The sequence below is a fragment of the Clinocottus analis genome, unplaced genomic scaffold, assembly GCF_023055335.1.
Source record: "Clinocottus analis isolate CAN_PGR_092001 unplaced genomic scaffold, fCliAna1.0.p SCAF_24, whole genome shotgun sequence".
NCBI lineage: Eukaryota > Metazoa > Chordata > Actinopteri > Perciformes > Cottidae > Clinocottus > Clinocottus analis.
Window position 1 is genome coordinate 4,870,773 of NW_027175976.1, and position 27,705 is coordinate 4,898,477.

Consider the following 27,705-nt stretch of genomic DNA (forward strand, 5'->3'; position numbering starts at 1 on the left):
ATCATAATGGGTGATATCTCATGTTATTGTAAGATATCATAGTCACTGTAACAGCTCTCTATGAGGCAGTGTTCCAGTGTAAGTGTCTGGGGCTTTTATTGTGAAGGATAAAACGGAAAGAGAAAGAAAGGGTCTCTGTAAATAAATCAATAATGTGGTGGCCGTTTTGTGCAGACGACGTATCTATCGTATTAAAATTATAAAGTATAACCCCACCATAATCCTCTGCGACACTATCTCGCGAGTCCATCTCTGATATGTTCAGTGCATATCGGAGCTGATATAAAAATAAATAATTTCATAACCTATTATTCAGTAACTAACACCGGTCAGCATCCACGCGCCCGGCTGCACCCAATCCTGTCCCCGCTATAAATTAGGATTGCGGCCTCGCAGCCTCTCACAGCGCGTGCTGGCTCAGAACAAACCATTTCACCTCGCGCAGGCGGGGGTGGTCGCGGTCTCTGAGAAGGACTGGACACGCGGAGGTAGGCGACGTAAATGTCAAAATGATCTGTCATGTATCCGTTCATGCGGACACGGCTCGCGAGGGCGAGTGCGCAAACATACATTTGTATTCATTTGGACTTCAAGGAGCCTCTGCGGTGCGGGATCCGCTCCCGTGGAGGTGTTGCATGCCGAGTATCCCGCAACGCGGAGACAACGGAGCCGGTGAATGAACCCATGTGCTGCGATGATGGCGTCATAATTATGTTTCTGCTGGTGTGAAAGTGAAAGAGCGCATTGCGTGTCCACATGAACAACATGAGAGAGGAGGGGGGGGGGGGGGGGGGGGGGGGGAGAAAGAGAGCGAGAGAGAGAGAGAGAGAGAGAGAGAGAGAGAGAGAGAGAGAGAGAGAGAGAGAGAATAAATACTTAATAATACTCAAAAATAAATAACAATAATAAATACTTAATAATGTTATTATTGATAATAGGACATGTTATGTTATTATTGATAATAGGACATTCCAATAGGACAGAGCGCATTTTGTGTCCACATGAACAACATGAGAGAGAGAGAGAGAGAGAGAGAGAGAGAGAGAGAGAGAGAGAGAGAGAGAGAGAGAGAGAGAGAGAGAGAGACTCACAATAATAAATACATAATAATGTTATTATTAATAATAGGACATTCCATCAGCAACCCCTGCTTTTAATATTGAAATATAAGAGCATTAGTGTGAACATAAATACTATTAACTGACTAGTTGGACTACAACAAATAAAAGATCCCTAAAAAATATATCAATAAGCATCTGGTTTAAGCCAGACTATCAATAAATGTTTTCTTAAGGAAAGTCACGTAACTACAATTAAGAATGCATGTTCATCTTATACCAGCAGACGCTGAAATTTGTAAAATTATTAACATTGTGTCCCACAATGCAGCTAAAAGCAATTACACAACATGTATTGGCCACTTTCAACTATTATGACTAAAGGTCAATGTGTTTTTTTTTCCCACGAATAACAAGTGCCGTGAGAGTGATGGCTTGCAGCCAGATGCACAAGCGGAAAATAGTCAAACGTGTTCCTCGAATGACTGCAGAGTACAGATAAAGGCCACACCCCCATGTGCATGGAGATATTAATGAGACCAAACCAACTGTCAGAAGACACCCGAGTTGTTGTCGCACAATCACGGTTGCGACAATGTCCGTTAACTTCCTTGAGAGATTGTGTTTGTTTACATTACTGTAGTGACGTCTCCGCGCCGTGGTTACTCCTGAAAGCTCGTGATTCCCTCTCTTCAGGCGTGTGTGCGTGTCTCTGCCAGAAGCGGTGATGGACAACCAGCTACCTCCACAGCAAGCGGACCCGCTGCTGAATAAACTCAAGCCAGGCAGCCTACCCAACAAGAAAGTCGCCACCGAGGACGGCCTGCAGGCCAGGGGCCAGTGGGCGAGCAAGGCCGAGTTCCTCCTGGCCGTGGCGGGGCAGATCATCGGCCTGGGCAACGTCTGGAGGTTCCCCTACCTCTGCTACAAGAACGGAGGAGGTAAAGCATGTTGGGTGGGGAAGAAGAGAGGGAGTTTCAGCTTAAAACTGTGAGGAGTTGTCGTTCTCTCTCTCTCTCTCTCTCTCTCTCTCTCTCTTTTCCCCCGGCCACATGGCTCTCCGAGTGACATCTGCTCTTATCTTTTTTCCCATCCTCTAAAACTAGACGATGACATTTTAAAGGTTTTTTGTCAGATCGGAGGATGCGTGTATTTTTACAGCTATGAAAGGATAAAAGTGTGAAAAAATCCGTGCATTACACATGATTTTGAGTATTTTTGCCGGGGCCGATTGTCGACCGGGATTTGAATGTTATCAATAAAGTTGTACAGCAGGGTTAATTTAGTGGTTATTACTTGGTTTTGGTGTTCCAATTTCATTTGGGGACAACTTTATTTCAGATATTGGCTTCAATGTAATCAATGAAGGTCCTCACAAGAATAGAACTTAGTGTGTATGTCTGTGTGTGTGTCTGTATGTCTCCGCAGACCGACCTGTCACTTAGGCAGCACTTCGATGGCTCTTACTGATAGCACTTAGTAGTTTGACTTTATTTGAGAAATTGTTCCGTCTTGACTCTTGTTGTTCCCACTTCGTACTTACGGTTGAATGCACTTCTTGGAAGTCGCTTTGGATGAAAGCGTCAGATAAATGACATGTGATGTAATGTGTGTGTGTGTGTGTGTGTGTGTGTGTGTGTGTGTGTGTGTGTGTGTGTGTGTGTGTGTGTGTGTGTGCACGTGCAGGTGTGTTCTTCATACCATACCTGTTGTTCCTGGTGTTGTGCGGCATTCCCCTGTTCCTCATGGAGACATCACTGGGACAGTTCACCAGCCTGGGAGGAGTCTGCGCCTGGAGGACGATCTGTCCATTATTTGGTGGTAGGTTTATTAAATCAATCATAACTTATGGGATGACAAAGGAGACACTGTCATTTACAATCAATTTACAATTTACAATACTCCCTGTAAAGGCAAATGGGTACTTTAGTGAAGGTATTTTATACTGTAATATATGGTTATTACTGATGCATTAACATGTGAGATGCACATCAATATATCCAGCTGCAGTAAAGCTAATATATGTGTGTAATACAACGCTGTATCACAATGCATTGTATTACAAATGCTCTCTATGAATGAATCTAATGAGGGAAAAACACTCATATTTCCCTCTGGAATGTTGTGGAGAAAATAGCATGAAAATAATACTGAAGTACAGTACCAGGGTAAATGAATAGCTGTTTTGATAATATTAAGGAATCACGTGCTGGTGCGACCAAAGGTTTCTTTGTCTTTTTTATTTATTAAGAAAAATGCAACTGTCAAGCACAAAACCTCATCTGACAAAGGTCAGAAAACACCTCCAAGTCCGTTTGGTGTGCAGGTGCAGCTGAGGCCAGCAGCGTGCCAGCTGGACCACCTGGGAAACACGTTGTAAACACAACATATGTGTGTTTGTGTTTTTTTTTTCAATGACAAATATGTGCTGCTCTGCCCCCCGGTCCATATGGCCTGCACGTGCACATCTGTGCACGTGCAGACAGAGAAAAGCTTCTGTAGAAGCGTAGCTACCCCTCGCTGGTTTGCACATTTTAATACGCCGCCATCAGAGCGACACGAGACCCTCAGTCCCGCTTAACGCAGATATGCTTGGCCTGGGCCGCGAGCCGAGTGTCTGAATAAACGGATCCTCTCATCAGTTTCCTCCCGTCCGCCTCTGCAGGTCTCGGCTACGCCAGCCAGGTGATGATCCTGCACGGCTGCGTGTACTACATCGTGATCCTGGCCTGGGCTCTCCTCTACCTGTCCTACAGCTTCCAGCTGGAGCTGCCGTGGTCGCACTGTAACAACACGTGGAACACCGGTCAGTCAGGGCCGAGGGTGTCGCAAGCGCCCGTCGTTGCACTTTGAGTCCACCGGGTAAAACTTTAATTTGCGTGCGTCTGTGCGCTCTCCTGCAGAGGCGTGTGTCCAGTTTGAACACCGCGACCCGACAGCCAATGGGAGCGGCCTGCCGGAGAACGCCACCTCCCCTGTCATGGAGTTCTGGGAGTGAGTTTAGCTTCTTGGTTTGCTCACCAATTTGTATTTGTATTGATTGTCTATTAAAAGCTGTGTTTGTGTGTGTGTGTGTGTGTGTGTGTGTGTGTGTGTGTGTGTGTGTCAGGCGCGAGGTGCTCCGTCTCTCCAGCAGTTTAGACGAGCTGGGCCCGATCAGCTGGAAGCTGGCTCTGTGCCTCGCCGTCGTCTGGGTCGTCTGTTACTTCTGTGTCTGGAAGGGAGTGAAGTCCACCGGAAAGGTGAGCGGGGAAGTTGGTCATCGTAGTTTTTTGGCGGCGTTTGGAAACGGTGATACCTCACGGATTCATGCGACTTCCTTCCACTTCCCCGAAGATATCCACATCTACGATTGTATAAAAATCCCCCCAAAAAGTCACTTTCTGATCATAGAAACATCCCCCGAAGCGTCACCTTGAAGCGCGATTGTCCCACGAATAGACAAGCGGGCGCTTTGGGAAGTTCCCTCCGTCTGGTCGGAGAGGAGGCCCCTCGGTGTCAGATGAATCTTTTTACTCGTCAAACTCAAGGTCGGAAAAACAGCAGCGTCCGTGGGGCTCATGGCCGCGCTCGAGGGCCGTCTCAGCAGAGCCAGAACCTGAACATAGATTTTTTTTTTTTTCCTGTTCCCGTTTTGGTTGGCAAACGCAACGTAGGACAGGCCGCTCGCAGCAGTTTTGTCGGTTTTGTTTGTTTTGTGGCTGTCAATGAGGTTTTTCCAGAGTTCCCTCCTTGGGGTACGTCAGCGCTGTCTGAAGACATGGCCGCCGTGTGTCCCTGCTGTTAGGTGGTGTACCTGACGGCCACCTTCCCTTACGTCATGCTGTTTGTGCTGCTGGTGCGCGGTGCCACCCTGCCCGGAGCGACCCAGGGCATCCTCTACTACCTCAAGCCCAACCACACCCGCCTGGCTGACCCGCAGGTACAACTATTAATGCCCCCGTTGAGATCATTTGGCACGTCAAGTAGACTCTTTTTTTTTTTGTGTGTGGGTACTATTTTGTCATTTGCATGAAGGAAAATCTCTGAATAACACCTTCCCTCTCTTCCTACAGGTGTGGATGGATGCAGGCACCCAGGTGTTTTTCTCATATGGAATCGGTTTGGGCAGTCTCACAGCCCTCGGCAGTTACAACAAATACAACAACGACTGCTATAGGTGAGAGCCCTTGGTCGCGTTCGCCTCCCTCTTGGCTTCAGACATACCATACTCACTGAAATGTAAGATGTGAGCCCCGGCTGGTCAGCTGGCTCCCAGCAGGAATGGCTGGAATGGACAGAGAAAACACACTGATAGAGCCGCACCTTAGAGAACAGCTCTGGCCGCAATGTTTCCCACACTCTAGGACTCACACACACACACACACACACAGAATGAGCCAAGTACTTAGCTCTTGACTTGTGTTGACACTAACAAGCCAGATTTCCACAAGTCGAGGTCAATGTCAGGATGAAGACCTCAGGAGATTCTGCGACGAGCACTTTTCTATGCGTATTTCTTCAGGTTGTGTCTCGCTATAATGCCAAATGAATTGTGTTTCATTTGTTCGTGGCCCTCCAGGGACTCCTTCCTTCTGTGCCTCCTGAACAGCGCCACCAGTTTCCTGGCGGGCTTCGCCATCTTCGCCGTGCTGGGCTTCATGGCGGAGGAGCAGGGCGTGGACATCGGCACCGTGGCGCAGTCAGGTGAAACTGGGCCGTAAACGGCAGAAGTGTTGACGTTTAATTCTTTGTTTAAATCACATTGAAGGACCAAAACTGGCCAAGTGGCATGGTCTAAAATAGGCCAAAGCCTAAAAAGGCCCAATTCCTCTGTGCCATAAAGCGCCACAATGTATTAATCTGTACGACAAATGTTGAATTCACGCACAATGTTTGCTTGAAAACTAAAGTGTCCAGCTGCTTTAGCTTTTTCTTTTCAAGGTATATTAAATATGCGTGACCTGTTTTTAAGAGATTTACACATTCAATGGTAATGAATGAGCTTGGAGTGCCACAGACACGGTTGGGAAGTTGTAAAGTTTTCATAGAAGGGGAGGGTTTTGGTCTTTTGTGGGATTTCTTGACTGTGATAAATGAATATAAAATAACGCCTGCCTCTTTCTCTAAACCTATAAACTTATTCTGAACAACAACACCCCATTTAGGACCCAATTTAGCTGACCGTGCGTTTTCTTAATTCATATTTTGGTTACGTCCTGCTTGACTCAGACATTTTACGTGAGAATAACATGTAATTTACTCCCACGTTTATGTGTTCGTCCTCTCAGGGCCCGGCCTGGCCTTCATTGCCTTCCCGAGAGCCGTCGCCATGATGCCGGTCCCCCAGCTCTGGGCCGTCTGCTTCTTCCTCATGATCATCATGCTGGGGCTGGACACACAGGTAGACACACACAAACCAACTTGTGACAGCATGGATGCATTGTGGGTAAAACACGCTGATCCCGCCCCCCCCCTCCCCTTGCGTCACCCAGTTTGTGAGCCTGGAGGCCCTGATGACGTCGGTGACGGACCTGTACCCTCATCTGATCCGCCGAGGCCACCGCAGAGAGCTGCTGCTGCTGTTCGTCTGCGTCGTCTGCTTCCTGGTGGGGCTGGTCATGGTCACGCCGGTAGGTCGCTCTCTGGACGCGCACGATCCTCTCCCCACGTTTGGTTTCGCTGTAGACGAGGACTGATGGGAGTTTGTGTCCACCGGCAGGGTGGCCTGTACGTGTTCCAGATCTACGACCATTTCTCCTGCAGTGGAGCCAGCCTGCTGCTCCTCTCCATCTGCCAGTCTGTCGCCATCGGCTGGGTCTACGGTACAAGGCTCCATCGGCCTTCCTTTCCTGTCCTCCTTTCCTGTCCTCTCGTCTTCTTTCCTTTTCCTATTTGACTTCCATTCCCCATCTATTATTTTCCTGTCATACATTTCTTTTCACTTCTCCTCACCCCCTTCTACTATTCTTTTAACTCCTTTCCTTTTCCTCTTCTCCTCTCACTTTCTTTCATTCTTTCCTTTCCTCTATCCTTCCCCTTCATTATTTTTCAATTTGACTTTCCTTTCCTTTTCTAATCCCTTGTACTTTCCTTTCCTTGTATTTCTCTCTCCTCCTCGACAGCCCCACGACATGTTTTAGCTCTTTTAATCATCGACTTATTTCATATGTACAAAATGTCCTACCATCTCAATCCATGTCTGAATTTAATTAAATTCAGTCGAAGCTCATTAGTCCGACAATAGGCTAAATAAATCTCAATTTGATGGCTGTCACCCATGAAATATAAGAGCAGTGCCAAGAATTAAACTATTTCTTTATTTTTTTATCACTCCCTTAATGAAAGTAGTTCCTATAATCTGATTAACACACACACGGGCCACTTCCTCCCCTCCCTACATTCCATTTAGAGTCAGTAGACAGTATATTAACATGGCTGCAGCAACCCACTGTTGTAAGGAGATTGGCTCCTCGCCAGGCCCCCCCGTCCGTCTCCTCCAGGCCCTAAATCAGCCCCCGGGCCCCGTCGCCTCTCGGTCTCAGTCTGGCAACCCCGGGGAGCCTCTATCCCAGCCAGACCCGGGGCTCTGGAGCATTTCCAAAAACATTGTTTGTTTAAGGGTGCGACGGTGCCTCGCGCATACATCACGACAAATCCCCAAAAAAATGCACGTTGTGTTCGGGGAGAGAATGAGAGGCAGTGGCATCGCAAATGAGTCAAGTCGATGGGCGCTGGGTGTGTGAATAGGAAGCCGGCTTTTTATGGCGCTCCCAGCAGGAGGTGAGCGGAGCGGAGGTTTTTTTTTAGTGGACTGGGTAACACCGCGGTCAGGACTCCACTGCACCCCCCCCCTCTTTATGACTCTGGGATTTGACAGTTTTTGAAGCACTCTTAACATACACTTACACTCCTCTGCTGCGGGCTCCAGCTCACTCCACGGGTTATTTTAGACAAAGCGACCCCTACTTTCACCGTCCTTTTGTGACATTTCCATATCCCATCCACGACTGTACAAGTCTGCATTAACTTAAAGCGACTGCTACTTCAGAGTCAACGCTACATGCAGCAGAAGTGCTACTCGCCATGCCAGCTCTTAGTTATTGTCTAATAGTAAGAATTGTTCAGGAAACGTGTATATTTCTTTTTTTGTAGTTTTCACCATCATTCTGACACATAATGTTTTTCTATATTTAATCCTATAGCATAATCTCTAAAGTAGTCATACTACCAGGCTATAATGAAATGCTAATTTCAATGTGAACTTTAACATTTTGACACAAATGATCTTCGGTAAATGTCTATGAGCTCTTTTGGACACACTTCCTGTTTCAAGGTTTTCTTTTGCCATTCGTGCCGAGACCAACAGTCCAGATACATTGGATTTTTTTTGGTGCAGCGCTCTCCGAGTCAACAGTTTCGTAAATAAAATCACACTATTATAAGAAAGAGAACTCACTGCTCCAGCTATCAGCGTGTGCTATCGCTACAATGGCTCCTACGATCAGGTTACGGCCTCGATTTCAAGTACGGACATTCCTCGCTAAGTGGTGGATATTGGCGAAAAAAACTGTTCTCTGTGAGCCGAACCTTCTGACGTCGGACCAAAACCACGAGCGGCCCCCGGTGAAACTGTTCTTGTTTTGGCCACAGGAGCCGATCGCTTCAACGCCAACATCAGGGACATGACCGGCTACAGCCCGCTGGCCGTCTTCAAGCTGTGCTGGAAATACTTGACCCCGGCCGTGTGCACTGTGAGTGACCCCTCCCCGCTGGCCTGCTTTCACACCCTTAAGTGTGCGTTGCTTGCTGTGAAATAGTATCCACGCTTAATTTAAAAAACCACCTCGTGCCTGTCAATCAGTCGCACCTTTCATGACCTACGTGGTCTCGCAGTTGTTTTTTCTCTTCGACCGAGCGGGAAATTGTGAAACGCTGACTTGAAACGAAAGTGGCGTGTGCTCTCTGACCCGGCCCTCCTGTGTTCCTGCCCGCAGGCTACCTTCGTGTTCTCCCTGGTGAGCTGGTCTCCGTTAAACCTGGTGAAAGGCCTGGTCGCTCCGGTGTGGGCCACCACGCTGGGCTGGCTCCTCACGTTCTCCTCCGTCTCCCTGCTTCCCATCTGGGCCGTCTACGCCCTGGCCACCACCCCGGGGACCCTGCCGCAGGTTACCACCGGCGCTCCTTTTTTCATTCATCCTTGCCGCCACGTGCCGCTGATGACGCATCATACACCCGGAGGAAAAGAGGGGTAAGCACGTTGTGATGTGAAACAATCCACTAACTTCTTTTTGCCCCTTCCTCCTCCCTCCCTCTCCCCAAACAGCGCTTCCAACGTCTGTGCACCCCCGCCAAAGGCCCGTCACTGGCGCGCCCCTACTGCCCCGTGCTGCCCCTCACCGAGAAGCCCAAGGAGCAGACGGACATCACCCAGGATCATGTGACCCGGTGATCGCCCCGCGGGAGGCCGTCTCCCTCGGGGAGGAGGCGCGAGTTCGGCCTCAAGAGCTGACTGCACCCCCCCGCCCCCCCCTCTCCTCCAGTTACCAAGCTCTCAAGCGCTCATCGGTCTCGTTCAGCTGCTCTGCTTACAGCCTTTTCTTTCATGCACTAGTTGAATCACTGTACTTGTGAATCATGTTAATAACCCTCGTAGCCATCTCCGGCTCAGGACGCGGTGAAAGACTTTCACTATTTTTATTTATTTTAATTGTTTTGCCGGCATTGCTAAGCAAGTTGGCCCTCCTCTTTACTCTCTGTGAGAGATCACCGCTCGCTTCGCATTGACTCTCTACTGACTATGTGTCGGCTGCCGCTGCGCTCTGATGACTCCATGAGTCGGCCACGTTTTTATACCGTGATTTGTCTCGACGCGTGTGTGTGTGTGTGTGTGTGTGTGTGCTTCACCCTCTGTGATCACCATATCATAGAGCTTGAATGGCTCAAAACGCCATTACCCTCAGACCATGTAACAGCAGAGTTGTATTTGCAAAATACAACCTCTTTTTTGTTGTACTGCCAATGCATCAAGTGATTGATGTCAAGACAAAATAATTGATATGCGCAGGAACAGTTTTTATCTATTTTTTACTCATCTAAAGGAGTTTTTTTTAGTGAACAAATGCACAGATTTAAAGTGCATTTCTTGCTTAATTGAATAGAACCTCGTTGCACTGTACCAAAGCTGGGAAACACGCCATCATAGTGTCTGAATCATTTTGATTTTACTCGACTGTGTCTTTAACTGTAACCTTAGAACCAGGAGGATGAATAATGTATTAGGGGCGTTTAACATGTTTAAAGATAAATAGCTTCTTTTAACAAACTTGAACCTGCTGTCTTTCCCTTGCACTGCCATTCAGACCTGGATCAGGTTTTTGACTGGATGCTCCTCTGAGAATAATGTAGAGCCCATCTGCTCATCTCTGTTTACAGGTGTATACACGTGCCTCTTTTAATTTGTAGTTTTTTTCTCTATGTATAATTCTTTTTTCTTTTTTTATACATAAATAGATATTTATAATGTGGATAAAAGAATTTGTGGGTAAAAGAGTTTGTGTCAACTCTGTATTTCTTGCGAAAGAAAAAAGTAAGATTCGACGCGTGTGTGTGGGCGCGCGTGAGTGTGTGTATGTGTGTGTTTGTGTTCCCCAGAACAGAATAAACCTTGTTGAGGCGAGCTGTCGCCCAGAGGATGTTGCTTTCTCTTTCCCAGCACCGTGGTAACAGATGCAAAGCACACACCTGGTTTCTACAAAGAGAGGAAATGAAGGAGGGATGGAGGAAAAAGGGGAGGGTGTGTGTACACACACACACACACACACACACACACACACACACACACTTCATCAGCCGCTCAACCAGCACAAGAACAAGCGCTGTGATTGCCGTTCCCTTCAACTGAAGCATTTTCATCCTCATGGGAATCGCTGGTTTAACATCCATGGAGGGTTTAGAAGAGAAGGACGGAGGGAGAGATGGAGCAACAGAGGGATGATGTGTGTGTGTGAGTGTGTGTGTGTGCAGAGGAGGAGAGGGAGTCATGGAGACGAGAGAGGGAGGGAGAGTTGCAGCGCTCAGGGGGGGGGAGGGAGGGATTATGACACCACCACTTTGATGGAGCATGGTGGTTATGTAAAAGGCTCCGCCTGTCAATTAACCGTATTGGATTCCCCTCACAGCCACCGTAGGAAGTGGGCCGGACCCACACGCACACGTGGCTCGGCACGCGGGTTTACACACACACACACACACACAACTTGTTTTGATGACACTCAATACTGTATGCAGCCCGCTTTACACGTGTGATCCGGGATACTTTGTAATTGTGTGTGTGTGTGTGTGTGTGTGTGTGTGTGTGTGTGTGTGGATCACGGGGGCGGTTTATGTCCATATGGTTGCTTTGGCATAACATCTCGGTTTTTAGAAGATGGGGATTACAAATGATCCAATGGGCTGCGTGTGTGAGATTCAAAGAGGAGAGAGGAAGAGGGAGGGCCAGGAGGACATTGTAGGGATGTGAGCCAGAGCGTGTGTGTGTGTGTGTGTGTGTGTGTGTGTGTGTAAATGTGTGCGTCGTTTCAGTGGAGCATTGAAAGATGCTGTGGAAAGTTGCCTAATTTTTTGCTCGGGCTCAGCGCCACTAGTTTGCAGCTGCAGTACATTTCACCACGTGCATTAACAAACCTTTTCTGTGCACACGCATGGGGATAAACTCAACATACTCTCATGCATATGGCTCGTCTACACACACACACAAGTGCCCAAAGTCTGTCCTGCCATCGCTCCATCCTCTCTCTCACACACACACACACACACAGACAGCTCGGGGCTTTGCTCTGTCTTTCCCTTCTTTCTTTTTTTTTCTACTGCAGGTAATACACTTGACAGTTTGCTGCGAAGGAGCTGCAGCCGGCCGCTGGGGGTGGAGTTGGAGACGAGACGTGAGGACAGAGCGAGAAAGAGAGACGGCCGGTGGGAGGCGCGTTGCATAACAGTCGATCTGGACGTGAGGCTCGGCTCGATACCGGATGAGAGCACAGTGTTGTCATGCTCAATGGCGGCTTGCAGGGCCGCAGCGGAGAGTTTGACCGTGGCAGGGGAGGGGGGCCCCCGGGGGGGCTGGGCTGTGGGGGGCAGGGCAGGCGAGGCTTACGCGCTTCCGCCCCGCGCTCTCGCGCCCACTCCCTGGCCGCGTCCCTGCCAGCGTCGGGCCGCGCCCACACCGCTCTCAGTCGTATAATAAGGGGCTTTGGATTAGCAGCGGGAGGCGACACGGGCGTTTGACGCAGCAGAGGCGACGCGTAATATCTGGTGTGCGTGGGGGTGGTGTGTTTGTTTGTGTGTGTGTATCCATACAGAGAGGCCTCCCTCTCGACAAACAACTAAACCCCCCCCCGCGTCCCCTCTATGTGGTGTGCAGAGGTAATAGCTGTTAGGTGACTCAGCAAATAAGCAGTGTCTTGGAACTTTTGGAGTGTGTGTGTGTATATAAGTATGTGTGTGTGTGTCTGTGTGACTCTGTGACTTCACCTCTCGTCAGGTATGCGTGACTCAGTCCCTCTCAGCACACAAGTATGACATCCCATTGGCACCGCCAACCACACTTCCCTAAAGGTACAATTAATAACCAAAACAGATCCCAGGGCAGTTCCTGGCACAGTCACACATCTGCACAAACACACACACACACACACACACACACACACACACACTTTTTTCCGTCCCAGCATCTACTGTATGCATGCTCACCGATTTTCATCCATCTCACGACACGCCATTACATGTCTCACGCGGGGAACAGTGAACTCCCACAACTCTTATTCGGGCACAGCCATAAATTATCCATTCCCCTCCAGTTTGCTGCAACTCTCCAGTCAAGTCCTGTTGGACTTTTAGCCTTCAATTATTAAAGGAGTCGGAGTGGTAAACGTGTAAAAATAACATGGCTGCTGGTGTGTGATGGTTGCGATAAAGGGTGTTGGTCCTGGGCGTGGCAGCATGTGGCTGTTTGGTAACTTGTTTTGCTGCTGTTGATGTTAGGCTAACTTCAAGGGGTGTTGATACACTGACGCTAATGAGGGGTTCACTGGTGTATAGATTTCAGGATTTATTCCTGACCAGAGGTGATTGGAGGTTTTAGGTTTCTGGCTTGCATCTCTTCTTTTTCCCCTGCGCCGCTCAAAAGGAGTCATGTGGATTTTGATGGACTTGCAAAGTCTAACAGGCTCCTCTTTCCTTTTGCTGAGGCTATGGGAAATACTCCAGTGACAGCATTGTTCAGGTCTCTCTCTCTCCTCCAGCACTTGACTCCACTCCGATTTGAGGAAGAGAGACACACAGAGCGAGAGAGACACACATCCACACACACACACAGAGAGAGAGAGAGAGAGAGAGAGAGAGAGAGAGAGAGAGAGAGAGAGAGAGAGAGAGAGAGGGAGAGGGAGAGAGAGGGGGGGGGGGTGGAGGAGTGGTGATTGAGCGCAAAGGGGGCAGGACTTTTCCTCTGCGGGTCCTATTAAGAGCAAACTTTGTGTTTTTGTTCTCCAAGTTCAGCTGCGTGCTCTCCAGCCTGCACACAGTTCCGTTCCGCTGCTCTTTTCCGTCTTTCCGTTTGTCCTCTTCTTCTCCTCCTCAATGGTTTTCTTTGCTCGCCTGTTGGTTACCACTGTGCGCCTTTCCATGGGGGATTTGGACACCGGGAGGAGGCGCTTTTTGGAGTCACCAACGCTCAAAGTTGTCTCTTGAGCCGGTCCCGGGTCGTTTTGAGTTGGATGTTCTTCGGGTTGGAATGAACAATGGTGCGGATCCTTGGTGCTCTGGCCGAGGGCATGCTCTGGTTTCAGCTACTGTTGCTGTGCGCCGGGGAGTTGGAGCTGGGAGCCGGGATTTCTACTTTCCAGGGTTTCTATCTTCCACCTGCGAACGGGTCGCTCCTCACACCTGCCCGCAGGACAGACGGGGTCGTGCGGACCATTGACCGGATTTACCACGCAGGCGGGAAGGTGGGCTACCTGCTGTACCTGGACGGGAGCCGCTTTCAGCTGGACATGGAGCGGGACGAGATGGTGCTGTCGCATCACTTCAGCCCCCAGTACGTGCTCGCCATGATGGGGGACAGCCCCGCGGCTTTGCAGCGGGAGTGCGTGTACCGGGGGACAGTGGACTCCAACCCGGAGTCGCTGGCCGTCTTCAACCTCTGCGGCGGGGGTCTCGAGGGCTTCTTCGCCGTGGAGCACGCGCGCTACAGCATCACGCCTATCGTTCGGGCGAAGGGACACGAGCACGACGCGCGCGCCCTGCAGGACAAGGACGCGGAGAGCGCGCTCCACGTGTTCACGCGCGAGCGTTTCAGCTTCGAGGCCGCGCGCGAGGGGCGCGAGAGCTGCGGGACGCGCGACGGCCGCCGGGGACGCCGGGACGCGGCGGCCAGGCGGCGGCTGCGAGGTCGCGGGGAGCGGAGGCGGGACAGAGAGGCGCTCGCGGGGGAGAGCGCGAGCGAACACGGCGCGCGCGGGCGAACGCGCTGGAGCCGGCTCGCCAGAGAGCGCGGCACGCGCAACAAGAGGTCGGTGTCCCGCGCCAGGCACGTGGAGCTGCTCCTGGTGGCCGACGAGACCATGACCAAGAAATACGGCAAGGACTTGAACCACTACCTGCTCACGCTGGCCGCCATCGCCTCCAAGCTGTACGGCCACGCGAGCATCGAGAACCCCATCCGGCTGTCGGTGGTGAAAGTGACCGTGGTCACCGAGAAGGAGAAGGGGCTCGACGTGTCCAAGAACGCGGCGGCGACGCTGAAGAGCTTCTGCAAGTGGCAGAACCAGCAGAACCCGCTGGACGACGACCACCAGCAGCACCACGACGCCGCCATCCTCTTCACCAGGCAGGTAAACTAAACGCCTGCACACTCCACCTGTCTCCTGCGCCGAGTGACGCCACCGGTTGTTTTTATTTTGACAGTGCACGCGTCGGCAGCTGCAGCTAAGCACTTCTTGGCAGACATAGACCCGGGGTGGCTTATTGAATAGCTTACGAACAGCAAAACACAAAGAGTGAACATAACTGACACGCATTACCGTTACATAACAGTCATAGCCGAAAGGCGACACATGAAGTGGTTTTGTTGGCCAACTGTGAACCACCACTCCATTGGCATCATGAAGGGACGACTCCACATGCCGCTGCTTGTATCCAGCCCTGTGCTTTAGGATTTCTTTTTCAGTCCCTTCTTCTTCTTTTTTTTTGCTGAATCTCCAGTGCTCTCGTCTGTAAAACTCACATTTAAAAAAACAACAACTATTTCCTGCGCCTGGTGTTTTTCTAGGCTTTCTCTTCTGTCTCCCTCTCCCCTCCCAGTCCCCTGACAGCCCCAAAGGCCTCCAAGTCTGGGCGATCTGATGCGCGTGCCTGAGGCCGCGCGCACGCACATTCTTCCCAAGGCAGGGGGGGGGGGGGGTTGAAATCAGCTGCTGGATGCATTGCAGAAATATCCCTAAAAACTCCCTTGAAACTGCCGTTAATGAGGTAGTCAACCCGGCATTGCAATTTCTTCCTCCCCCTTTTTCTTATCACTTCAGTCTGCACATCCCCCTCCTCCCCCCCTCTCCCCTCTCCACCCCACACCTCCTCTTCCCCCTCAGCTACTTTCCCAGAGTCCTGTCAGCTGCTGGGAGCTGTCAGAGAAAACAAACACATCATCCCCGCTAGAAGGCCCGCGTTTACCCGGACCCCACTCATGCATCCCTTCCTTCACCGCCCTCCCCCCCCCCCTCTTTTCTCTCTCCTCCTCCGCCCCTCCCCGCCTGCTCGGAAACCGCAGGGCAGCGACACGCATTCTTCACCTCTCCGGGTGTGGCCTCGCCCCAAAGCCGACGGGGCGGGATGGCTCCCCTTGGATTGCGGGGTGTGTTCAGCGCTCGCGGCGTCTTGTCTGCCGGCCGTCCGGTTTCGCCGCGGCGGCGCCGTCGCACATTGGCAAGGCGAGCCGGTATAGTGCATACCTGAGGTCAGCGAGCTGGCGAAGTGGGCCGTGTGCCTGTGTGCCAACCACCTCGTGTGCTCCCTTCTAACCCTGCTGCCGCCACACCGGCACGCGCCAGACTGACGCAGCCCAGGCAGAACGCGGCGCTACCCTCGGTCGGTTTGGTTTGGCGGGGGTCAAGAGGACACGACGGCTACCCAGCGGCTTCTACGGACAGGAAGCCAGAGAGTCCAACTGGACTTGAACCTCACAAAACATGACTGGGGCTTTCTCTCTGTTCTACTTGAGCCCTGAAAAAAAAAGCAGAAAGCAGTCCATTTTAGATTGCCAACTGTATTTAGGCACATAAAGCTACGCCCTCCGTCATACAAGTGTTCATAAACAAAGGCAGTGCATTGGTGTCTCACCTGTCGCAGCGCTTGCACTATTCACAAACCTGTCCCCAGACCGTCTTTCACACACATCTTACCTTCACTATAGCATGTGTGTGTGTGTGCCGGGGGAGGAGGGGGGGGGCATCATACTGTAGATGTCAAAGGGGATGCCTGTGTCGCACACAGAGCATGCATTCCTCCTCCATGGCCTCTGAGCTCCTTGCTCCCAAACTGGCTGCAGCTGAATTTGTGTGCAGAATAAGCACATAGCTCATGCGCACGGCTCGACTAGAGGGTCGCGACCTTTATAAGCCAAAGAAAGCAGCCACTTTAACTTTGACTTTTGAACTCTCTGGCTGTAAAAAAAAAAGGCTTTTTTTTCCTCTCTTTTTTTTAGCAGGCTAAGTGCTTGAATTGCTGTTAGTTTGCTGCGTGGATCATTAGAAGGGAGGGACAAGCATCTGAGCTTATTTACAGCGAAACACCGCAGGGTGTTTTTGTTTTGCACCAGTGGCTTCTCATGCAATGTCAAGAGCTGCACAAAGTCTGATGTTTTATAAACAGTAGAGAGCCATTAGAGTTTCCATTCACGGCATGCCAGTGAGGAAAAAGTTCATTTGGCTCAGGTAGCTCATACCTCCCATGATATATTGATATGCAGAGGCATGGAAAAGTGTGAACTCTTTTTCTCAGGAACCTTTTGTTGAAACTCCAGCGGAGCGTCGACGTGCTGCAGATTCAGTCCAGATACAGGCAGCGGCCTTGTATTCCATCGACTGTCGGAGGTGTCAAATAGGGGCTTAAGCGCAAATAAATAACTCGTCTCGTGTATTCGGAGCGGCTGTGAAGTAGAACTCGATTATCGTAGCCCGCCGAACTAGAACTGAAGCCCATTGAAGACTTTGTGACTGTGAAGTCAGGCCAGTCCATTGTTCCCATACGAGAGGAGAAGGGGATGGAGAGGAGGGGTCAGAGGGAACCCGTCTCTTTGTGGTCAAGTCCAATTACTCCAACACCCCGTACCCGCGGTGAGCTGACCCGTGCGGCGGTGTCACCCTGTCCCACACATACCAGCGCCGGAACAAAACAACGGGGCACATTGAGGGGGCACTGCTCCGAGTGTGCGTCTGCGTATGTGGGAAGATGAAATGCTGTGCATGGCTGTGTTGGCTTGTTGTGCGCTCGGGACGGCGCACAAAGCCCCCACTGTACACGCTCGGCCCGGAGATGGCTGCCGAGCGCCGGGGACGTTGACACACATGTGTGCGTTCATGCCGCTATCTGATGCTGCGGCAACAGCTCAGATGTGTGGATGGACACGGCGTGTTGCCAGATAATACATTCCAAATATAGCACGTTATTCTGTTCTTTATATCACTTTGCCATGACATTTTTGGGCGGTCATATCAGAACATTTTTTGGAGCGCGAATACCAGAAATGTTTCCGACCGCCACAGGGACTCCGAGGCCAGTTCCATTTGGTGATAAATACGGTGAAACGAAGTTAAAAGCTCCAGGAAAAAAAATAAAATGAAGGTTCAAATGGAACATCAACGCTCAGAAGGTCAAAATAATCAAGAACCTGATATTTATACGGATATCATACCTGCTAAAAAGTGTAGAAAATGGGTTGTAATTCCATTAAACGTTGACAAACCGTAACAGTTTGCAGAGACGCTAAGAGGGCCGTGTGATTGACGTGATCTGCACACTGACGTAGACTCAGCGTGCACCCATACACAATCCGTTCCCTCCGCCCGTGTGTAGTTTGGACTCCTCCGTCGTGTGCGTCCGTGCATCAAAGTGTACATTTCCCAGCCCTCGCCCCCGTCGCAGCTCGGCCCTCTGTTTGTTTTAACCGTTCCTGATATTTCACACGTGCTCCCCGTCGCCTGGTATATGTTGACCACCCGCAGACGGCCCTCGGATCCGGAAAAAAGCCCTCGACGCCCAGGCTCTGTCGGCAGACACCCCTCGCCCCTCCCGTCCCGACGCGCGGGGCCTCGCTCTCCTCGCGCCGTGATGCATCGGTGAACTTTATAAACTGCACTCCTGTTTGCAATCACCATCTGAAGCTTTGCCACCAGCTCCGCTTTCAACAGAAAGAGGTCCGGCGTGGCTAAAAAAGCACAAGATAGCGTGGGAACGAAATAATCTTTCTGTCAATCACTGGCGAGCGAGCGTTCGTGACCTCGGCACTTTACATTTTTTTGGTTTCTTTTGATAAGCAGGTTGGTTGCCATCATCCTGCAGGGCGTTTTCGCCACACAGAGTGAGCTAAACTCACTCCGCAAGAGAGGTTTGAGTGGGTGTCTGGGTCTGGCTGGCTGGCTGTTTGTTTAACACAAGCCTTGGCTTAGATCGCAAGTGGTCTTGTTACACACACACACACACACACAGCTCTGATCGTCTCCTGACCTTCACTACCAGCGTGCCACCTGTTCCCCTGTTATTTTTGCCAATATTTCTGTAACTCCTTGTTCTCTCAGTTCTTCACTTTAATATCCGGCATCCCTCCATCACTCCCCCTCCCCCCAAGTGTCTGATTCCGGTGCTTATTTCTCTCTCTCCCTGCTTCGCTTTGACGCTTGTGCGAGAAACCTTTGGTTGGAAACAAAGTTGGGCAAGAGAGCTGGTGGGGAGGGGGGGGTGGGGTAAACAATGCGTAGATAGGGATGTGAGTTTTGAGGTCGTGCCCGGTATGTTTTCACGCGTCAGCGTTGCGTTTTCTACTTTCCTCCCACGAATTTACGACAACAAAAGCAGTTTCTCGTGTGACGAAATGTGTCGACAATGTTGTCTACATACGCACACGGAGCGTCTGATTCAAAACAAACAGGCTTCCTGCCGTCGCCGTCCGTAGCTTTTTCTGCACGGGGGTGAATTCAAGAGACTCTTCCATGCACGCAGCGAGTGTGTTCGATGGTCTTTGTCGGCTTCTTGTGTCTCCGGCAGTCACTTGGCATCAGCAGACACTCTCTTCTGTTTTTATATGCATGTATATGCACCCATTTATATGCATGCACCTCTTATAGTGATGTACTCTGTGTGTGTGTGTGTGTGTGTGTGTGTGTCTGAGTGCGAGCGCGGAACACAAGGCAGTTTGTTCTAAACCCGACCAGCCGGGAACGGGGTAAACTCCCTCCCCGGAGAGGCTCTAACACACGAGCCAGCAGGCCTGTCCGCACCACTTAACATGACGATTCATCCTCTCCACAGGAGAGAAAGATAGCGAGAGAGAGAGAGAGAGAGAGAGAGAGAGAGAGAGAGAGAGAGAGAGAGAGAGAGAGAGAGCGCGTTGGATATTCTGCACACACACACTGGCATGCACATTTGTCCACACGTCCGTGCATCCTGCAGTGCAGTGCACACGGGCCCGTGTGACGGTACGATTGGCTGATTGATTCATATCAGAATGCAGAAGTTTTGCTCAGTCTCAAACTGGGGTCTTGCAAGCATGCATTGTGGGAGATGTAGTACCCATGTGTTTTTGCAGCAGCCTTCAAATATCCATCCATTGAGCTCCTGCTGCATCCTGTCAACTTCAGTTTCGGTTGATATTCATTTTGGTAGTATTTTGAGATAAGGATCAGGACGAGAACGGTTTCCCACAATGTTTCGGGTGTGTCGACTGACAGTACTTCCCTCGTCCAGGACCTCTGTGGCCACCACTCCTGCGACACCCTCGGCATGGCGGACGTCGGCACCATCTGCTCCCCGGAGAGAAGCTGCGCCGTCATCGAGGACGACGGGCTTCACGCTGCCTTTACTGTCGCGCATGAGATAGGTAGGCATAGATACACACACACACACACACAGACTAAAACACGCCAGGGCATGCGTTGATCGCCGAGAGAATTGCCTGAGGTCGCGCACCTGATACCCGTGGCGCTCACCTCTCCTTCTCGCCGTTCACCCCAGGTCACCTGCTCGGTCTGTCCCACGACGACTCCAAGTTCTGCGAGGAGCGCTTCGGGGTGAACAGCGACAAGCGGCTCATGTCCTCCATCCTCACCTCCATCGACGCCTCCAAACCCTGGAGCCGCTGCACCTCGTCGACCATCACGGACTTCTTTGACGACGGCAACGGTAAGCGTGGGAGAAAATGCAGAGCGATTGAGGGCTCGGGGGTACAAAAGGGGCTTGTGGTTACGCCTGCCGAGGTTTTACTTTCTCCAACTGCAAATTGACTTGTGGTAGCTTTTCTCACACAGTTCTGAGCGCTGTTTACTACCAAGCAAAGCTGTAATCTACTCATAGAGTGTTATTTACAAGCCCCATTAACTTCTACAAGAGAGTTGCGGCACTGCAGCCAAACACAAATCACTGGCAGCTGATCACGATGAGTTATATCTCATCAGGTCTCATTTATTACGCCCATAAAGCTTCGTCGGTTTGGCGATCTGTCAGAAAAAATCATGTAGCAACATATCATTTTTATTTTGACACTATCTGCTGCTGCGTTAGCAGCTTTAGCACTTTTATGAGCGATATGTCATACAAGTCTCATTTGCGAAAAGAATAAAATGTATTTTCATACACCAGCCAAGAAAAAAAACCCCCACACAAATCCCTCCGCCTTCTTTCCTGCCACAGCCGAGTGCCTCCTGGACTCCCCGCGCACGCCGCTGCTGGGCCCCGAGGAGCTCCCGGGGCAGAGCTACGACGCCGTCCGGCAGTGTCGCCTGGCCTTCGGCCCCGAGTACACCGTCTGCCCGGGCATGGACGTGTGCGCCCGCCTGTGGTGCGCCGTGATTCGCCAGGGACAGATGGTGTGTCTGACCAAGAAGCTGCCGGCCGTGGAGGGAACGCCCTGCGGGAAGGGCCGCATCTGCCTGCACGGGAAGTGCGTGGACAAGACCCGCAAGAGGTACTACTCGGTAAGTGGCATCGGAGTGTGGATGGCGCGGAGATGGAAGGTGACTAAAAAAAGGACCATGATCAAAAAATAGATTTGCTTTTTATAGTTCAAAAACTGGTATTTTAAGCGTTGTAGGAACTTGTCTGTCGGAGAGACAAAGAAAGTAGAAAAGGAAAACAAGTGTCACTGGTCTGCTGTTTTCATGCCACTGCTGATCTGAGCTATTTGTTTTCTTGGCCTTACTTAAACCGATGTAATTGAATTTGGCCTCAATGAGTTGAAGGGACCGAATTCGTTCTTGGCAGACTGTGACACTGAGTGTTTGTGTAAGGGAGGGAAAGTCAAAAAGAATGGCAAAGAATATTTCCTTTGTGTGTGTTTGTCACATGACATTTGTCTGGTCTGACTCGATCCTTGGCAGACGACTGTATGTGTGGACGCGGGCCCAAGTTCTGACTTTTCACTGCCTGGCGTGACGACCAGTTTACTGCTCAGGGCAACGTTAAGCCTCTCCATTTGAGACTTCAGAATCTTTTAACCTCCAAATATATTATATATATATATATATAAGTGGCTGTTAGTGTGGAAAGTACTGCAGTACAAAGGCTCAACGCTGGAACTCACTGTGAGCGCTTTTGCAGGATTATAAAATCAACATTGTCTCATAAAATGTTAAAAGCTACTTATCCGGGGATGTGTTTTATCCCCGGTAAATCATGTAGCACTGCTTGGAAAAACACAAAAATAAGGACGTTACCTTAAGAATTTCATTGAGGCTTTTCCTCGGGGGAAGCATGTGAGCGTCACCACAGATCCAGTCATGCTGTCTTAATGAGCGGCTTCATCACATGGGGATGGCCTCGCTTTTTTTTCTGTCCGCACCACAATGCATGCCACATCTTTCTTCATCACGAAGCTCTCCAAAGATCTTTCCCCGTGACATGTGGCTTGGCCACAAACCACTTCCAACATGTCTGATAAGCACTAATTATCCTCTCTCATCTCCTCTCTTTTTTTTTGTCTTTCTTTCCCTTTCATCCGTCTCTCTACCCTCCAACTCTTTGTTTCCTCTTTCATCTTCCACTCTCCTCTCCGTCTCCCAGGCGTCCAACCACGGCAGCTGGAGTTCCTGGGGTCCTTGGGGTGCCTGCTCCAGAACATGCGGAGGCGGCGTGCAGTTCGCCCAACGCCTGTGCAACAACCCGCCGCCGCGGAACAATGGCCGCTACTGCACAGGAAAGAGAGCCATTTATCGGTCCTGCAGCGTCACGACGTGTCCAGCATCAAGTGAGTGTGACGCACGACGGCAGTAGCGCACGGTATTGTTTATGTAGCATTCAGTTCCTCATTTAGATCCTCTTTTCCTGGAACCGTTCTCTAGGTAAGAGTTTCCGGCAGGAGCAATGTGAGGTGCGCAACGGCCCCCAGACGGATCCGAAAGGGGTGAAGACCTTTGTTGAGTGGGTGCCTAAGTACGCCGGAGTCCTCCCCAAAGATGTGTGCAAGTTGACCTGCAGAGCGAAAGGAACAGGATACTACGTGGTGTTCTCTCAGAGGGTGAGTTAGCTGCTGTGTATTTACAGAAGCAGCGTGTAGGATTTAGGGGCATCTAGTGGTGAGGTTGCAGATTGCAGCCAATGAAAAAACCCTCTCTTTCCAAATCTCGGAGAACTATAATGGCTTTCTGGTACAGTAAAAAAAAGAGGAAGGCTTTCCCTAGAACCAGTGTTTGGTTTGTCCGTTCTGGGCTTCTTGAGGAACATGCTGGTGCAACATGGATCCCTAAATCCGACACTTCGGACCTTTTTAATGGGAAAGTTTTTTAAAAATGTGTGACATCATTGTGTGACTGTTTGCCTTCAGGTGGTAGAGGGGACAGAGTGTCGTCCTTACAGCAGCTCGGTGTGCGTCAAAGGGAAGTGTATACGGACAGGCTGCGACGGCATCATTGGCTCCAAGCTCCAGTTCGACAAGTGCGGTATTTGTGGCGGCGACAGCACCGGGTGTATACGCGTTGTGGGCAACTTCACCAAGGAGAGGTAAGAAAAACAGATGCGGCAAAGCCGGTGATGACAATGAAGACACTGTGTTGTGCACGGTTCTGACCTACCTTCTACTTTTCTTTCTGGCCAAACAGTAAGGGCTACACTGACGTGGTGAAGATCCCTACCGGCTCCACCCACATTAAGGTTCGTCAGCACAAGGCCAAGGACCAGACCCGCTACACCGCCTACCTGGCCCTCCGACGGCCCACCAACGAGTACCTCCTCAACGGCAAGTTCATGATCTCCACCTCCGAGACAATCATCCCGCTCAACGGTTCTGTGCTCAACTACAGCGGCTGGAGCCAGCGGGACGAGTGGCTTCACAGCATGGGCCCCGGGGCCCTCCAAGAAGCCTTGGTGGTCCAGATTCTAGCGACGGACGCTAAAAAGCCCCTGGATGTCCGTTACAGTTTCTTCATGCCCCGACGGACAGCGCCGCAGCAGCAGCCGTCTGCTCCGCTCATCCCCAACCCGAAGTCCATCCCCGTTCAGAGCACCACAAGGGTCTCGAGCACGACGAGAACCACCACCGGCACCACCACGACAACTTCCTCCGCTCCGTCCGTCCTGGTCCCGGGGCCGCCGACCGCTCCCGGTCCCTCCACCCCGACCCCGGGGCCCCGTTGGGTAACAGGAGCATGGATGACGTGCTCCAGGACTTGTGACACTGGCTGGCAGAGCCGGACTGTGCAGTGCAAGGACCAGGGTGGGAAACTGTCCAAGGGCTGCACGTTAGCTGTCCGACCCTCTGCCTTCAAACACTGTCTGATGAAGAGATGTTGAGGCGGACAGAGAGGGACAATAATACGGGGGACAAGAAACATTTCGTAGTAAGGTGTTTAATCTGTGCATCTGATAAAAGGTCTTAAGAGCTGGATGTTGGACCAATAACTTTAAGAGCCTTAAACAGGACTGTGGAAGCGCCTGGACCAGAAACACAAAGAGACCCAGAGACAGATTGTCGTGGATGTACTCGACCACATGCCGGAGAAATGTTCTGGAATCATAGTAGCTATGCAGAGCGCAAGTAAAACGGTGGACAGTGTCCGTATGATAGTGGCAAGTAACGCCCTGGCGTAGCTGAGGACTTCAAGTGCATGTCATTTCCACATGGACAGTAACTGATTGTCTTTACTCCAGTCTCCAAACCCCTGGAGGCTCAGTGTGTGTTGCCCTGTAATGGCATGCCTGTCGTGTTGTTGTTTTTTTTATGCTATGCTAATCACTGTGTGTGTCCGAAAGACAAGAGCGCCGACATTTGGGAAGCACTCCTTATTCACCTTGTCGTCCGAATCACAGGCCAGCCATACTGCGTCACCTGTTACTGAACTGACTTGGACATTTCTGTCACCGAACCGCTCATGAAATGAGTCAGAATGCTGAAATAATGAACAATCTTTGTAGCAACAAATCATGTGTAATTAACGATTGCTCAGGATGTCTATTTCATCCACCAACTTGAGTGCATCCTAAGCTAAAATGGGGGTATCCTTACCTTCTGGTTGCCGACCAATACACTTCCCGTAAATACTTTTATGAGCCTCTCAAAGACCGAAATGTCCAAATTGCAGGAGATACGCATCCGTGTGGTGATGGTGCTGGATCAGGGCTACCAATACCCCCGACTATAGGCCTTCTGTGTCTTTATTTGACTGATCTGTCCAGGCTGAAAACTGAGAAGCAGCACTAGAAGAAGGGCAGACTTATCGTGAACCATTTCAGTGGTGACCAAGAATGAATGGGTGAACCCGGACGTTTGGGTAAAGGACGGCGCGTTGCATCCCTTAAACTGTTCAGATACGTCTCTAAAAGAAAGTCGACCCAGAAGGCACGCCTCACCTGTGCAGCGTTGATGCAGCAGCGTGGTGTGAGGAGGTGGAAGCGTACGGTGGCCTTCAGGGGACAAACTTTGCAACAGTTCAATTGAAAAAAAGGGGCAAAGTAACCACGACACTCCTTAACATTTACGGAGGTTAAGGATGACTCACAGGTTTGGGGCAATGCTTGATTATTTGTGTCTGTGTGTGTGTGTGCGTGTGTGTGTGTGTGTGTGTGTTATGTGGGAACACATTCATCCAGGCCTGTGTTTGAAGCACATACAGTATGTATCGTGAACATGTGCGTCTTGAAGCTTCTCTCTCAGTTCCGTTTGTTCTGCGACCTTCATGTTTTGTGTGGAGGTCAATGTTTGTTTGTTAGTTTGTTTATCTGTTTAGGAAGCAATCGTATGACAATGTAAGCCCTGGATACTCGCAACGACAGCAAGGGGGGTACTAATGCAGTCAAGGTCCTTTTGCGACTCACTTTTTTTTTTTTTCATGACTCATTCTCTATTGTGCTACTTTACATCCTGTATTCGCAAATGATTGTTTTATCTGTTTCCAACTCCGGTGGGTGGTGTTCGTCGCATCACAGAGATTCTGATTGTGCCACAGAATAGATGATTTTAAAGGGTCGGTTCACCCAAAATACAAAGAATTGGGTTATTGAGATAGTCAATGAATGGACTTCTCTTTACGGCCAGAAGAAATGACTCATTTCCTTCAGACAATCCACAGACCTCGCTGTCAACACTTTATTTAGAACTACTTCCTGTTAAAGAAATGGCGGCTGATACTGGACACTGATTGTGGAAAGTGATGTTGCTGTTGATTTAAAGAAACTGTTTGACACTTTAGGAAGTATAATTTTTTATTTTCTTGCTAAGAAATAGATCTAAAGAGTGATGCCACCCTCAGGCCTGTCCATTAAATGTGAAGCTAAAGCCAGGAAGTGGTTAGCATAGCTTAGCATGAAGACTTGAAGCAAAGATTATGTCCAAAGAATAAAAACACGCTGAATACAGCTTGATATTGTTTGCTTAATCTGTGCAAAAATCTGTGTAAAAACAACGAGTTGCCTGTTTTAGTTGTAATGCTAAGCTAACGCGCTGCTGGCTCTAGCTTCATATTGAACATATATACGAGTGTTGTATCAATCTTCTTGTCTAACGCTCAAGAAAGTTAATCAAAATGTAAAACATACTTTTTTTTTTTACTAATTCAAAAAACAATCCGCATCACTAGATACCACTAGGCGTACGGGAGGAGATTTGCTTTGATGGTTATTTTAGGGGAACTCATTCCTTAAAATCCTCCACCGAAACTCATGATGTCATGCTTTGATTTGGTTATGTAATCAAGGATGCATTAAGGGTGGAGACAATGTACATTACATATCAAATGGACTTTTTAAAACCTCTTACATGCTCGCCGTGTGGCGAGCCTCACCCGTCGAAAACAAACCATGAGGAAGGTCTTCAGATGCATGGCCCGGGTCAACATACCACTCACACAACGCTCTCTCTTCCTCCCTCACACGTTCAGATTTATTTACACAATGTAGACATTTTGTAAAATGAGTAGATCTTTCATATACGTGTTAGTATTCAACCATATTTACACAGAAATGCACACATACAGAGACATCAAAACAACCCATCAGTTACAAAGAATTCTGAGTATTTCAGAAACACACACACACATACATACAAACACAATCTACTCTGACTTTTCCAGTGGGGAAACTCCTCTCGCTGAACGACAGAAACACAGCACTGAACTTGTAATTTATTGTTTGTACAACTGGTATGTGTGTGAATAAAAAAAACAATGAGATGAGTTTTATTTATTATAGTAATTTTGTATCAGATTGCTATTTGACTTAGGAAAATGACTGCAGAATCATTCCTTTGTAAGAATATAGTGTTTCTTTTCTAGCCATTCACATGAATATATGTACATAAAATCTATATATTTAAATATCTTTGTGTCTGTGTTCTTAATGTTGCAGAGGCATCAATACATTTTATTTATTTACAAACAATAGCAATATGAAATATGTGTGTGTGTATATATATAAATATATATAATATCTCAAAATCAATATCATATTTAAAGTCTCAAAACATCTGCAGCGGCCCCTTTAAAACACATTGGATTATTTGTACAACATGTGAGCAGCATTGTAATGTTGCAACAGCAAAATAATAATGATATATAATATATAATTATGAGATGTGAAACACTAATCTGCAAGGTAACTATAACGCAGTGAAGTACGAGCAGTGAGTGAGAAGAAGTATCTCAAAATGTTACTTGTAAAATATATTACTTAATCAAATGTATTACATTACTTTCCACCACTGGACAAAATACATATTAATATATAACTTGCAGCAGAAGAATGATTAAAGAATCATTTAATAGCTTCACGTTAATCGTTCCTTTCACATTTATGACAAATAGTCTGTACCAGAACAGTTAAATTACAGTTTCTCTACGTTTTTGGAAATAAACATCATGGGTCAGGATTATATTGTTATTAAGGTTCAGAAGGGAAAGCAGCAGATTTCACTTACTCCAAT

General features: G+C 49.4%; 2 protein-coding genes across 2 annotated transcripts; both read left to right on the top strand.

The window, feature by feature from the left end:
- Nucleotides 1-454: 454 nt before the first annotated feature.
- Nucleotides 455-9,922, top strand: LOC137793884 (sodium- and chloride-dependent GABA transporter 2-like). Its single transcript, XM_068590294.1, has 15 exons — nucleotides 455-488; nucleotides 1,755-1,999; nucleotides 2,745-2,879; nucleotides 3,724-3,864; nucleotides 3,962-4,052; nucleotides 4,168-4,300; nucleotides 4,846-4,980; nucleotides 5,114-5,217; nucleotides 5,620-5,744; nucleotides 6,329-6,441; nucleotides 6,533-6,670; nucleotides 6,760-6,862; nucleotides 8,691-8,791; nucleotides 9,035-9,205; nucleotides 9,364-9,922. Exons 2-15 carry the CDS (start codon nucleotides 1,786-1,788, stop codon nucleotides 9,487-9,489), a joined length of 1,830 nt encoding a protein of 609 aa, XP_068446395.1. The 5' UTR covers nucleotides 455-488; nucleotides 1,755-1,785; the 3' UTR covers nucleotides 9,490-9,922.
- A 3,731-nt stretch (nucleotides 9,923-13,653) lies between these two features.
- On the top strand, nucleotides 13,654-27,051 carry LOC137793885 (A disintegrin and metalloproteinase with thrombospondin motifs 5). Its single transcript, XM_068590296.1, has 8 exons — nucleotides 13,654-14,926; nucleotides 20,049-20,181; nucleotides 20,316-20,483; nucleotides 20,991-21,274; nucleotides 22,359-22,542; nucleotides 22,637-22,812; nucleotides 23,119-23,294; nucleotides 23,393-27,051. The coding sequence occupies exons 1-8, from the start codon at nucleotides 13,835-13,837 to the stop codon at nucleotides 24,081-24,083; spliced, it is 2,904 nt and encodes a 967-aa protein (XP_068446397.1). The 5' UTR covers nucleotides 13,654-13,834; the 3' UTR covers nucleotides 24,084-27,051.
- Nucleotides 27,052-27,705: the final 654 nt, after the last annotated feature.

Coding starts and splice junctions, on each gene's coding strand:
- LOC137793884 (XM_068590294.1), top strand. CDS start 1,786: ATGGACAACCAGCTACCTCCACAGCAAGCGGACCCGCTGCTGAATAAA. Junction 2,000..2,744: donor CTGCTACAAGAACGGAGGAG/GTAAAGCATGTT, acceptor GTGCACGTGCAG/GTGTGTTCTTCATACCATAC. Junction 5,218..5,619: donor TACAACAACGACTGCTATAG/GTGAGAGCCCTT, acceptor GTGGCCCTCCAG/GGACTCCTTCCTTCTGTGCC.
- LOC137793885 (XM_068590296.1), top strand. CDS start 13,835: ATGGTGCGGATCCTTGGTGCTCTGGCCGAGGGCATGCTCTGGTTTCAG. Junction 14,927..20,048: donor CCATCCTCTTCACCAGGCAG/GTAAACTAAACG, acceptor TCCCTCGTCCAG/GACCTCTGTGGCCACCACTC. Junction 22,543..22,636: donor CACGACGTGTCCAGCATCAA/GTGAGTGTGACG, acceptor ACCGTTCTCTAG/GTAAGAGTTTCCGGCAGGAG.